This window comes from Malurus melanocephalus, unplaced genomic scaffold, assembly GCF_030028575.1.
Source record: "Malurus melanocephalus ecotype Western Australia unplaced genomic scaffold, MMel_1.1 scaffold_14, whole genome shotgun sequence".
Taxonomy (NCBI): Eukaryota; Metazoa; Chordata; class Aves; order Passeriformes; family Maluridae; genus Malurus; species Malurus melanocephalus.
The window spans coordinates 4941217-4954810 of record NW_026623246.1 but is presented as its reverse complement, the minus strand read 5'-3'; the positions used below and the strand labels follow the sequence as shown (position 1 = coordinate 4954810).

The 13594-nt window shown below is 40.3% G+C and overlaps 1 protein-coding gene across 1 annotated transcript in view; it reads right to left on the bottom strand.

The window, feature by feature from the left end:
- Positions 1 to 13594, bottom strand: part of APBB1IP (amyloid beta precursor protein binding family B member 1 interacting protein) — a 61910-nt gene that overhangs the window by 9490 nt on the left and 38826 nt on the right. Inside the window, exon 10 of the mRNA XM_057384084.1 lies at positions 12230 to 12340. Within this exon, the coding sequence (XP_057240067.1) occupies positions 12230 to 12340 (111 nt within the window). The remainder of the gene's footprint in view (positions 1 to 12229; positions 12341 to 13594) is intronic.

Sequence of the window (13594 nt, the reverse complement as noted above, 5' to 3'; positions counted from 1 at the left end):
TTTAATACATTGTAATATCAATTCAAGGGATTCAAAAATGTAACAGTGATCTAGAATTCARTGAAATCTACAGTTGCTCTGGTTCAAGGTCTAACACTCAATGTACAAACACTGGAATGAAGTCTGTTTCTCATTTTGTGTTTTTTTCTTATGGGAGGCACCCAGACTGAACATAATTAGCTTTCAAAGAATATGTTAAATATGTTTAAGTACAAACTTTCAGTGAAAACAGATTTTTCCTCCTAACTGACTGCCTTTTTTGTTGGGCTGAATTGTAGCTTTCTTCCTAYAGATTTTTATTCTGCTTTACACTTGCTGTTTTTGCAAAGGTTATATAAAACTGTGATATGTCCTAGATAAAGGATCATTCAAAATTCAACACCATCAGAAGTATTCTTTTTCATTTGTTTGTACCAGAAACCTTTACAATTTTTAAACCYTTTTCTTTTATTTTGGACAAAATTTAGGTTTTCTTTAATTTACTGATCAAGGTAGTACAGGTATGTGCTTCTGCAACTCAAAGACCACCAAAATGCCAGACTTCCCACTTGCCCAGGACTRATCATTCTCTCTAAGATTCTGAAGGAATTTGGTTTCCCTGCTAAAACAGAGAAGGTTGTAAGTCTTCACTAACTTGGATGGAATAGCATACTGCCATCTCTTGATACGCAAAGAAAAGAATCAACCCAAATGAAAAAAGCTTCATCATCCCTTATTTACACCTTCATTTCTAGTTACATTCTTAAAAATTGTAAGTGCATAGTTAGTGAAATCTTGTGAATGCACAAAAGAGTAGCTAAATATGCTCCAAGAATTCACTACTGTCACACCACTCTCTTTTCAGSCTGTGCAGTTAAAACTTYCAAGCACTCCTCTGCCTAGCAGCAMGGACACTGGKTTTATACATGTCAGTAAGRCCCCAAACAGAGCRGGGCTGCACATGGGGAACTCAGCAAGGTCCCTCACAGCACAGAGTGCTGCCAGCCTCTGGCTCATGTAGGTGCCATCTCACAAATATGTGTGGGTGGCTGGGACATCCTGGTGCTGAGGCCAAACTGTGCTCACAGCTGGGTGATCCAGGGGTTCAAAAGCAGAGCCAAATACACTGGATTTGCTCCTCAGCCACGTGTCCCTTGGTCCCCCCTCAGCACTGCAGACACCAGGCAGGCTTCCCTTGCTTGTGCTGACCCAGCTGCTCAGGAGGCCCCAATGCTGATTCAAAGTAAAACCGGAACTGGTCTGGGTTAAATATAACCCATTTCATCATGCTGCAGWTTTGGTTTGTATGTTTTTAAAGCCAGCAGTACACAGCATGATCTTACACACAGYGAGGGGATAAGGGATACTGTGGCTTGGGGAGAGAATCAGGGATGGATGAGAGGATGGGACCACAGAAACCACCACTGCGGCCAAAGCCCTGTATCATCACATTATGGAGCGAGAGAGAACACACCACTGAGATAACTGTGGGGAAGGAAAAAGCAAAGGAATATCACCCTTAAGAGGTCTCACAGTGACAGATGCATCCCAAARCAGTGYTGTGGGTAAACACATGACAGYTCCCTGCATGTTTGYGCCCATCTGCTCACCCAGGTCACAACTGTGGCCATTTTTCTGCCAAAACACAGCCGGCCATCTCCCATGGACAATAAATACACAAAGTCTGCTTCAGCCCCTGGAAGTGCCCGTGGCTACCTTTTTATATTGCTTTGCTCTGGGGCACTCTCAGGTTGAGAGCTGGGCTATCTCAGACTGCAAGCCCAGAGGTGCCAGCTCACTGTCACCAGGTGCCCTAACTGCAGAGCAGCRCCATGCCCACCTCACGGAAGCTCACCCACCTGGAACACTCACACCCCACCCCTTCACAAAGCTGACACACAGGGCTGCACCTTGTCTTTATACACCTCTAGCATATATCAAAGGGAGGCAGTAACCAGGCCCCTGGACAAACTCCAGGTCTGTTCCAGCTCCCAGCATCTGCCTGTCCTTGTCTCCCACAGCTTTAGACAGCCTGGATGCTGGTCAGGGTGGGCTCTGCTAGCACAATATGTGCCTAGGACACAATCCCCAAAAATCCCTATTTCCTTCCACTATGTCTCCATTAGGTGACCAAACACAGTGAAAACCATTATAGAATGCAGCCTGAATGATCCCTTTAAAAGGGAACTGTAAGCAGGCACCTTCTTAGTGTGGCAGAGTACATTCCATATGCCTGGGTTACATTATCCTCCATGGAGACAAAAGAACCAGGAGGTGCAAACAAAGACGCTGCAACCCTTGGTAAATTCAATTCTTCAGGCACTTTTCAACCAGCAGCTAGTGATTTTGCTCCAGTGTGTAAGGTCTCACTSAACCCAGCAGATGGCACCCAAACCTTTCAAAAAGAAAAAAGGCAAGCTTTTTTTTTCCTTCTTTTTCATGACAAGTCCATCGTATCTACATATCACCCCCTCCTCCCATTTTTAAAACCACACCTACCAGTGTGTCTTTTTATTACAACTAAAAATAGAAGAGTACTATAATTTAACAAATGATTCATGTAAACATCTGGAAGAGTGTCCACACTGTGYAACAAGACATGGCAGGCCATGGCATAGAGCAAGCTAATGGTGCTGCACACACACACGGCCCTGCCATGGGGATCTGCTTCTGGGGTGCTCAAGAGGGGCAGCTGCAGACCTCTCCTTTGGGGCACCCCATGGAAGTATTAGTTTCACAAGAACACTGTACTGTGTCTGATCAAAGGTCCCTGAACCCAGTATCTGGACTTTGAGAGTGGTCAGAAGTGGGGGAAGAGAAAGAACGAGATAGTATATGTGACACTTCCTTCTCTGTCTACAATGGTTTTTACGTCAGGGGATTTTGAGACATACAAGGTTTCTCCATAATTAGGTTCTCCTCCAGATACTTCTTCGGCTTTTTATTGATCACCAAAAGAGTTCTGTGGCATCCACAACACCTTTTATCAACAACTTTTGCAGGTCTGTCACATCGTCTATGAGGAACCACCTCCTTCACTGAACCTGACTGCCACTAGAGCTTTGTGTAATGTTCTTGTTTTGGAAGAGACACTGAATGCCTGACCCCCAGCCACACCTTTCCGTGCCACTGCTGAGCCTAGAGATCTGCACCATACTCCTGGCAAGCTGTCTCTCCTTTTCAGCCTATGGGCCTCTAGTCTCTTCAGTCATTCTTCAAGTCAAAGTAATTCCTTATCTTTGCTTATCCTTGTTGGTCCTGCTTGATACTTTTCCARGTTTATTATATATCCCCTTTGACATGAGAGGACCAGAACTGTACAGGTGAGCAAAAACTATGAACCTGTACCATGGTAAGGCAACATTTGCTGTTTCATCACCTATGTCTTTCCTAATCATTCCTAATGCTTGATTTATATCCGACAGCTATTCAGTCTGCCCTTTCCTGAATAATGCAGAATCATCAGCAAGCTTCCTCACCTCACCCCTTACCCTGACTATGAATATTTTCAGACTATGTAATTCCCACAGTCCTGAGAAGTTGAGGGGGAACTGTCAGTGAGCAAGGTGATAGTGTCCCTTGCCAGACATATCAGTTACTTACTGGCTACCCTCTACCCTGTCTTTTCCTGGCTATTGTCTCCACTAGGCAATCCATCTTAACTACTGATATTCACCAGTGGGACCAATTCCAAATTGCCCCAATCAGTTCCTTGATTAAATTACTCCAATCAGCAGCCATGATTAAGTGCACAGTCACAAATAAATGCTGTCGGTTAGGGAACAAACCAGCTGCACCCCAGGCTCTGAGAAGGAAGGTCAGACACATCAGAGCCATGCAGGCACCCTGTATAATCTCTTTTGTTACAGCTGAGAAATGCATGGTCTCTCACTTTCCAAGAAGCAGCAGAAGCACTGGCTCTTTTTACGTGTAACTTTATGAATGACACATAAAGCTTAGCTTATTACTGCATCCACAGCTCACTGAGGTCAACTGGAAATATCCCCATCACAGGAGGACTGTTCCATGCTGCCAGTGCAGAGGCTGCCTACAGCAGCTGTCTGCAAGACCAGACCACAGGAGCAAACACCAGCAGCAYCAAGCTTAGCACTGAAATACCCACACAACATTATTAGTAAGTGGCTGAGATGGAGACCTTTGGCTTCCTGTGGTTTTTAGATGCATGAAGCATGCTGCTTTCGGTGGGAATGTAAAATGTTTCAGTCAAGAGCTGTTGCACCCCACCCACTTGGAGAAAATGTACCACAGTGRAATTGCTTCAGCAGTACAAATGGCAGAAGTCTCAGCTCTTGATGCTGACCTTTACAAGCTCAATTTTCCACTACAAACTTCAGACAAAATCTGCTACGTAGTGCATAAAAATKGTGACTCAGAATAAGCAGTTCAAGGAAGAATCTAGGCAGCTGGAAGCGCCTGGAAATGCTGACTTGGTGTGAAGAACCCTACACAATTCTATGACTCCATGCGGACCAATTTCCGCCTTTCAGAGCTCTGGGTCTCAGGAGAGTGTTCAGCCCAGCACACAGACGTAAGCAGCTGTAGTCACTACGCAAGCCTGGTTTTGCTAAACTGGATTCAGAGTCTCTGTAATAACCTCCCTGTGAGACCAACAGAGGTCAACAACATCAATCATGACAGCCATGTGAGAAATACTGTATTCTGAGGCAAAATAACACTGCCCTCAGTATGCCACACCTTATACATCTCACACAGAGACATAGATAAATTATTTTGTTACAGGGAGAATACCATATCCTGAAAAGATCATTAAAATCATCTGACAGCGAAGTGAAAACATTTTTTCTGGAAAGGTTTAGCACCTTTGCCTCTGAAATATGCAGCACCAAAATGAATTAAGGAAACAACTGCTTTAAAAGCAACAACTCTAGAAGTCACAGTTTAAAAGAAAAGTGGAAATATGCATGTAGAATGGGGCTCCAGAATTTTTTTCACATTAGAAAAATGGAATAGTAGTTTGAAATAATTAACTACAGTAAACTTTCATCTATTGGTGTCAACATTCTAAATAATGATGAATTAGTCAGAACTGAGCCTGATTTTTCAGGTATTAAGGTCTGAGCATCTCAAACGTCAGGCTGTAAAAGGATGTGCCATGGGTAATCCAGAAGAGCACTGAAAAGGCTTGGAACAGAACCCAGTGCTCTCCTCTATCCCAGTATCTCCTCTGTAAGTATCAACTGTCTACAGATAAAAGAAGCAGAAGCCTTTGAATATGAAGAGTTTGTTTTCTGGAGAGATTTAAAAAAAAAAATATTTGTCCACAGATAATATTTTCAGATATAAATTCTTTGCCTAAGGAAAAAAGGATAGAACACATTGAAAACCTGAAGAAATGGCAACTGAATGATGTGGTTTCTATGSTGTCTGCCAAAACAAATGACTGAAGGCCATGTGTGCATGAAATTGGAGATTATCCCAATAAAATCTTCTTTTGCTTTGCCTTCTTCCAACACTGAAGATGAAAAGTAAACTGAAGTTTACTTTTCAMTGCATTCCTTGCCCCAAAATGTATATATCATTGCTTAGTCTCTGAGGTAGAAACAACAGCTACTAGCATAAAGACTGAATAACTTCAGATCACAAGCTTTGGCTTTTGGCCATCTTTTCACAAAATGGTCAATGCTTTTAGATACCTTAACTACTGCWGATGAACTTGTGCTGGGTTGAACTAGCTTCTCTAAAAAGCTGAGACCCTTCTGGCTCCCATGAGTGAAAGAATAATTAATACTCAGCACCTTTCAAAAGTCACATTGAAATGGTTCAGATTTACAATCTACTGTTCAACATATTGAATATTCAACAAATTCTGATTCTATGCACTCCTTGCATGAAGATGATCATGCTGAACTGATCTTTTGAAGATGTGTGAACTCCATGTATAAAAGAGTAATTGCCCTATTATAAGGAAATTATTCTTTTGACCTACATCTCTCTAATGGCCTGAGGCAAAAATCTTAGGTCATTAAAAATATGTGTAATAGCCATTGTAACCAAAGAGGTCTGCTTTATGCAGAAAATAGTATTTTCCAAAGCTATCAATTAAATTTCTCCCTGTCCATTCTCTGTGCTTATTCTCCACTGCTTATTAATAAATCTTGCAAAACTGTGCATGTTCATGATTGTAATCCCATGTAGCTGTAAGTGTTCTGCAATAAAAAGTATTCCCATTTTTGTTTTCTCAGTTTATCTAGCAATGAAATTTACTCTGAAACACTTATTTGAAGCACTCATACTAACACAATTTCCAAATCTTTCACAYAAAGAATTAAAAAAARTCTCCTGTTTTTTTGTCTTTGTTTCCTGCACTAGCCATTTGTTCTACATAGTTCTTATTCATTGTGTTTTCTGTCTCAAACACTGCTAATTCTCACTTTCTACATTTTTAACTGTCTTTGTTTTAACTGCATTATGTACATGACTCAGCCTGCATGGAGCACACTGGATGKGAGGGAGGAGGAAATCAGAAGGGAAGCAGCTAAATACCAAATTACCTGCCAGAATGATGCCGCTGTTGCAAATGAGCTATTCCTTTTGAAAATTTACTTCCAAGATTCTCTGGATCACTTGATTTTTTTTTGGTTTTTTTTTAATATTTTTTTTTTATCATGGTGTCCAAATGATGCCAGGAAAACTCAACTGTTTTGACTGCACAGGAAAATGTACCCAGCTGTAGAAATAGAGGATGATTCGCCTTTGTCTCAGTTTATCCCCAGGAAACCAATTTTTTTCATCCTAGATTAATTCAGCATTATGCACCATTACCTCCAGATTACTCAAGCATAACCAGCACCAATAAACTATAATTAAATCCACTCTTTGTCACAGGCACATTGGACTGACTAAACCAGCAAATTTGCATATAGATTACCTTGCTATTTGTCTGCTCTGAAAGATTTTTCAACATGGTGTGACAAAATCAGCTCCTGGACGAGCATGCGTGCACATGCACACACAGAGACAATCCATAAAATAAACATTACAGTCACAATTTCTGTTCAGTGCAATAGATGCTGTTGCTAGCACGATGAACAGATTCCATCCTTCCTGGTGAAATAAGATATTTTTGTGGGCTTTTGGTTTCAGAATGTGAAATAATAATGAAAGGTCTCATTCATTTCCACAGGATTTCTCATATAACAAAGTAGGTGGTGAATGAGAAAGTTTGCAGGGAATCTAGATATAAAAATACACATTTGTAAATGCAAAGGTGACCCCGAGGAGCTAAGCCATTCCTACTTGCTGTGTGCAGTTTGTGAATTCATTTTTGCTGGAGACAGAATTTTGTTCCCTCACTATTGCTCTCCCAGGAGTGGCCAGCACTCTSTGAAGGGTGGCAGAGAGAGCTGTGCTGTGACCCTCTCCTACATCCTCTGCTGGGAACAGTGACAAACCTGAACTTGACAAATGCAGGTTTGAGTGAGGGACTTATTTCCAACTTGGCTGCCCTTTTCTTTCCTCCTCTCTGCATATGAAGATCTCTATTAAGAAAAGATTCACTTTATCTGATGTCAAAGAGAAGGRTGGGATCTTTAAATTTATGTAAGCATTTGACTTAGACTGAGCACAAAATAGGAGGAATCTGCAATTTTTTCAGGAACAGGTGTCCAAAAAAAGTATTTCTTTTACTCAAAGGCTCTGTTTTTTTATATTCTGAGGGTTCTTTGTGTTGTTCCTGAGTTTTGAAATGGGGGACTTCCTTTGAGGGAAGAAGGCTTGTTTAGCAGTGGTAGAACAAGTGCATTTAAGGTTAAAGCTCAGCACAGACCAAGTAGCCACTGGGAAATAAAACAGTTCTTCAAGTTTTATAATTGCCACAAAGCATAAAGATTCCTGAAAGCCAACTCCATTGGAGCCTCTGTGCCAGGCTGCACTCTCCTCCTCAGGATCCAGTCATTCCTGTCCTGGTCTGCTGCCCAGGGACAGCTAAAGGTGACCCTGCTCTCAGACACCAACCAGCCAGYTGTGCTCTTTCTGGCTGGTCACAGCTGGGCTTTCGGCCTGGTATGGTGAAGTAGCTACTTTGTTGTGTTACTGCAGTTGTTTCCTGAATCATCCTGAAAGGAAACTTCTGAATAAGCTCAGCAAAATGTTCTCTCTTTTGCTAGTAAACACTGTGATGTTTAATTGTTTCTCTCACCTCACCCTTTTGCCTATTATCTCCTCAGTATCTTGATTGTTAACAAATAGCACGCCCCATTTTTGTTCTGAGGTGTAGGATATACAGTGGGGTGCTGACATAATGGGAACAAATGACACACAAGGAGCACTCACAACACATCATGATTCTCTAGCTGCAAGAGGAATATTTTACAGGATGGATCTGCAGACAAGAATATTTATATTCGAGCTAGTTTAGGAGCAGCTCCAATACCACAGGCTGTAAAACCCACCACAGCTTCAGGCTAAGTGTCAAAGCCTGCCCATGATGTGCATGATCTTGTTGTTGCTACACTAATACCAATACACACATCAGCWTTAGCTACATAACCCAGGTATGATCACTGAGGATGAAATGGAACACCTGGATTAAAGAAGAAACAGGACAAAGGAAGCTGCCAGTTCCTGGTGACTGGATGCATGTTAGCTGGGACAGGCTCTAGGACCAAAGGTTCGCTGTCTCTGCAAGCCCCATACCTGAGTGTAGCCCAGGAGATGAAACTGGAAAAAGCACTCATATTCCATTCAGAGAGATCAAAGTGAAACAACATTCAAAGAAATGTCACAAAGACTTTGAGGTAACACCTGTATTCAGACAACCTGAAAAATCTCATTATTCTGGCTGAAGCCAGATCACCAGGGTTGTGGTTAACATTAGTTACAGTGTTCCTCTTTACATTCTTGGCAATGCCTGGAACTCAGATGTAAAATAGGCAGGGATGCTCTGCTCATTCTTGTAATATTACTTGAGTGCTCTTCCATCCATAGACACACCATAAAGATGACCAAGTTGGGCGGTGGGGGGAAGGAAATATTTTCTCTTTCCCCCCTGCTAATATGAGACAAGATCTTCAAAGCAGGAACAAATGTTATAGGGTTTAGCCTAGTTACTTGTTTAGAAGGCTCATTATCCAGGTGGGAGCTGAAGGAAAAGAAAGGACACTTCCTTCAGGTATGAGGCTGTATTCAACTCCAAACCAGCCTACCTCACTGGCCACTTGCTGCCACTTGAATGAGCAAAGGGCACATCCCTGCTCTTGAAGCAAGGATGCCAATAGCTTAACCAGTCAGAAAGAAATATGGTGTTTTTTTTCAACTCAGTGCTCAAAATTTGGTTCTGAATTCAGCAGGATTTTCCACCTAGCACAGAACAAGGTACTGCTGAAGCTGCTGATATGCTCTTGTGTTTCTCCTACACTTATAAGTACAAATTGCTCTCCTGACTCTGAGCTGGGAAGTTTCTTTTGTTACACTTGAAACACAGCAGAGCAAGTAACTTGGCTGATGACTGCTTACTGCTTTGACACAGCAGCTCCTAAGGGGGTCCTCAGAAAGCAACAATTATTAAAAAAATGTAGTGATATGCTATTCAAAACCTTTCAAAGTTTTTTTTTTTCAAAGCATTACAGCTTGCACAAGCTAATAAAGGTTTGTAGACTAACCTTTTCCCCCAAAATACTTCCTTTGCTTTACAGCCACCTCAGTGAACAGAAAATGTGGGCTTATGACCTTTTGTTGAAAGGCAGATAATCTTACCCTGCATTGGAAGAGAACCTCCACAGAGCCCTCTGTGGCAAAGCACACACARGGGAATGGAAGAGCTGTGAAGACACAGCAGAATCTTGGCTGTGGAGAAATTTCCAASCAGATTGGACTGAACTGGGCATCCAAAGTCCTTCAAAATTACTAGGTTTSCAGTGTAATAAAAACAAATGTTTASTCATTAAACCCATTGGCTTTTGCTCACTGCACCTGTCTGCAAGAGTACTATTATTTCCTCTTGAGGACTTAATTTTCAAAATATGGCAGGATGAGAAATATCTCAAGAAAGATGGTTTGTTTTCCATTGACATGTCAGGACAAGAGTATCCCTTTAAAAGAGAGTCTCTTCTGGGAGACTTCCAGATAAAACCAGACAGGAAGAAAATGTAACCAAGTGTGGTAAGTGTGACAGATGGCTCTATGTTACTGTCCAAATGCTTTTGTGTCACCAAGAATCCTTTGCTCTTTTTGCTCTTTTCCTCAGCCTACAGATCTCAAGATATATATTACATCCTCAGCTCCAGCCTYCAAAGGTAAGACAAGGATATGACAGAACTCATTTCAGCATCATGCCTCCAAAATGCAGAATACTCTATTTATATACAGAATTCAAATTAACAGAAATTATAATAAATACTAAACTCTCCACTGCATCACCCTCAGAAAGCCACTCTAAGAAGCTTTCACTTCTGAAACAACTTAAGATATGAAGATATCTTTATCTGCCTATACTTTCTGACCAACTCCAGTCACTGTAAGAGTCAGCCATCAAAAGAAGCCAAGTCTGAAACTGAGAGGGTAAAGAATCTACCAAATTATGATTTCTAGGAATAAAAAAGGAAAACAAGCACGATTACATAATCTATTTATCACTAAGTTATGTTCAGAAACAATTACTAATACAATGTTTATTCTAGTGTACTAGAATAAAGTATTTTAGAAGCATCAGAGCAAACAGTTTTGCTTCACATTTTAGAAGCATCAGAGCAAACAGTTTTGCTAAGTAGGTTTCATGCATTTATAAACCTATTACACACAAAGCTTTCCCCGGTAAGCTTTTGATCTTGTTCTTCCCATTTCACATTGAGGGTACAACACTAACATCACACATGAAATAAAGCAAGAGTTTCAGTTGAGGTGTGACCTTTGATARTGTAAGTAGCATACCTTTTTTCAGAAAAGAGGGCAGTAAGTCCAGAAAGTTTTCATAATTATTGTGAATAGTTAAACATATTGATACATTCAAAAATCATGCTTTTATTTTCATCTGAACAGAATGYGAATAATTGTTATTAAATTAGTCAGACAGTTCTTAGACCAGTCATCTGGTTAGAAAAATCAATTTTCCCCTTATTTTTTACATCAGCTCTGCTTTTCCTTTGATTTCATTAGAGGTTGTACTTTTCAGAAACAATTCTTACCTGTTAACCGCTGAAAGCCCACCTGGGTTTTTTGCAGTGTTTTGCGGAAGACTATTATATTAAAACTGTTCATCTGTGCTAATTAGATACATCCGTTTCAGAAAATAAATCTGTGTCTATAAATCACTTCTGCTTGGGCATGTATAAATTAGGCTTGCAGACGTTTTGAAACTGAATGAAGAAGTGCTTTARGGGTACAACTTCAGCCAGACATGTGGTATAAGTGACCTCTGATGTGAATGTTTCCTGTACTTGTTTTTGAGGTGATAAGATACTGTGTTTTCTAATACTGTGTTTGTGCTGCAGGCCTTTAAGCAGAAAAGCAGCAACAAGATTATCTTCTGTCTTGTACACAGTAATCCCGCTGTATTCTAAAATCTGTATAAATTACAGATAGCAAGCAAGGCCCAATTACTGCAACCTCAAAGCTTCATTTCTGCTATCTGAACTAGGTGAAAAGCATGGGCTTCTTTTCCTTTCCTGAGAGGAATGCAGAATTCCCAGCCTATTTGCAGGGCTATTACCTGGAGAGGCAGCAATGAGATACTTATTCAAGAGCAAGCATCGATTTTCATGAGTGGATGTGCAATGTATTTTGCCTTCCTGCCAGAAACAGCAGTGCAATAAAACATGACAAATGAGATGCCTATTCCTGCAAGATTTTGTGTCYCAGTTCAACAAACCCCTCAACAGGTATGACTATACTGCAAAAAAAGTAGACATTCTTTTTACTGTATAATCCATAGTACTCATAACATGAAAACTGGGGACYGCCAGACTTCTCATCATACATCTGCCCTGGGTGTCATCTGCCCAAACGTGTCCAGTCACCTGAGCAGTCAGTATATTCAACCCTGTTTTGATGACAACTTCATATATGTAGTGTAGATATATGTCATAGGACTATAAGTATTAAAATTAAGGTYCTAAATGTATGTTGCTGATCAACAGTGAAGCAAAGAAGAAATTACATATGATTTATGTAATTATTCTATCTCATCAGGCTCCTTGGAGCTTCAAACTTAAACATGTTTACATAAATAAGAAACTGTGTGACATTTGCAGAACTTGTTTTTCTTGTACATTACCTTTAAAACAAAGCAGTGATCTGTAGGTGCCTTATATTTCGCTTTGTGTTGATAACCATAATACACGTTCACGTTCTCAAACTGAAGGAAGCATGCCAGATCCCGTGATGTCTACAAACGAAAAACAAACCCATCACTGTTAGAACAAATTCAATTTTGATGTGAAACTCATTGACAGGACTTTTTGTAAGTGCATGAATGCCAACAATTTTGATTTCTATAACTCTCATGAAGCTGACTGAAAAAACAAAGATTAATTTTAAGTGTCTATTTTCTTAAAATAAAAACTGGAAAACAGTCAATACATATTATGAATAATCTACAACACAGTTCAACATTTTGCTTCATTGATTTGTATGGAGATTTCACCTTAAGGCTAATAAGACCAAAGAAAACACCATAGTAAGAAACCACATCCTTAAAATTCTGAGTGGAGAAAGAAGGCTTGGGGTTCTAAATTGCTTTGGGAGCTTGTTTTACTATCATACATGTAACAAACAAACCCTCATCAGGAAATAACCACCATTTAATCTGTCTTGCTTTGAATTTTCTTGTATTTCCTGGCATCATTCCATTTCTGTTTATCATAATATTTGCTTGTTCACAATCTATTGCTAAAATAACAAGGTTTCTGTTGCTGGCATGTTTCTCAGTGAARAATTTTCCATACAGTAACTTTTTCAATCCTTTGGGTGGAAATGCAAAAATAGCCATTTCACATGGTCACTGTGGGCTAAACTAAGAAATCAGGAAAATGTGGGGGGAAAAAAGGAAAAAKAAAACAACAAACCACAAGCCCTCTCTACCCCTCAGAATGGGGTATGATATGACATGGGGGTATGATATAACATGCACATGATGGTGCTTGTTTGCTGTTCTCATTCTTMATGACACTTTCATTACAATATACCCTTGAGCTGACTTTATTTACAAATCGAGTTTACAAGTAAGATTCATGGGGAAACACTTCATACTGGATGTAGACAGGGCTTCTGTGTCTCTCCTGACTCCACTGAAGCTGATGATGCCAAAGATTTTGTCAGTGAATTTGTGGACCTTGGTTTATCAACCATTTTAAAGTTCCTAAGTGTGGTCAAATCCATGCAGTATAAGGAGCTGCTCCTTTCCTTTAGGAACCAGGCAATAGTAATGAAGACCAATATGAATGCAGTTGTTATTATCTTCTAAGGAACAGATCTTTACGCAAGGGACAAAGGTGCTTATCACGAGTATTTGTGCAATGTTAACAGGACAAAGCAACGTTAACACGACAAAGCAACACAATTTACAGATTTTTTAATTGTATCTGTAATTCTGATGCAGTTGYTCTGTTACCTTGTCCATTAACAGCACATTTTTAATGGG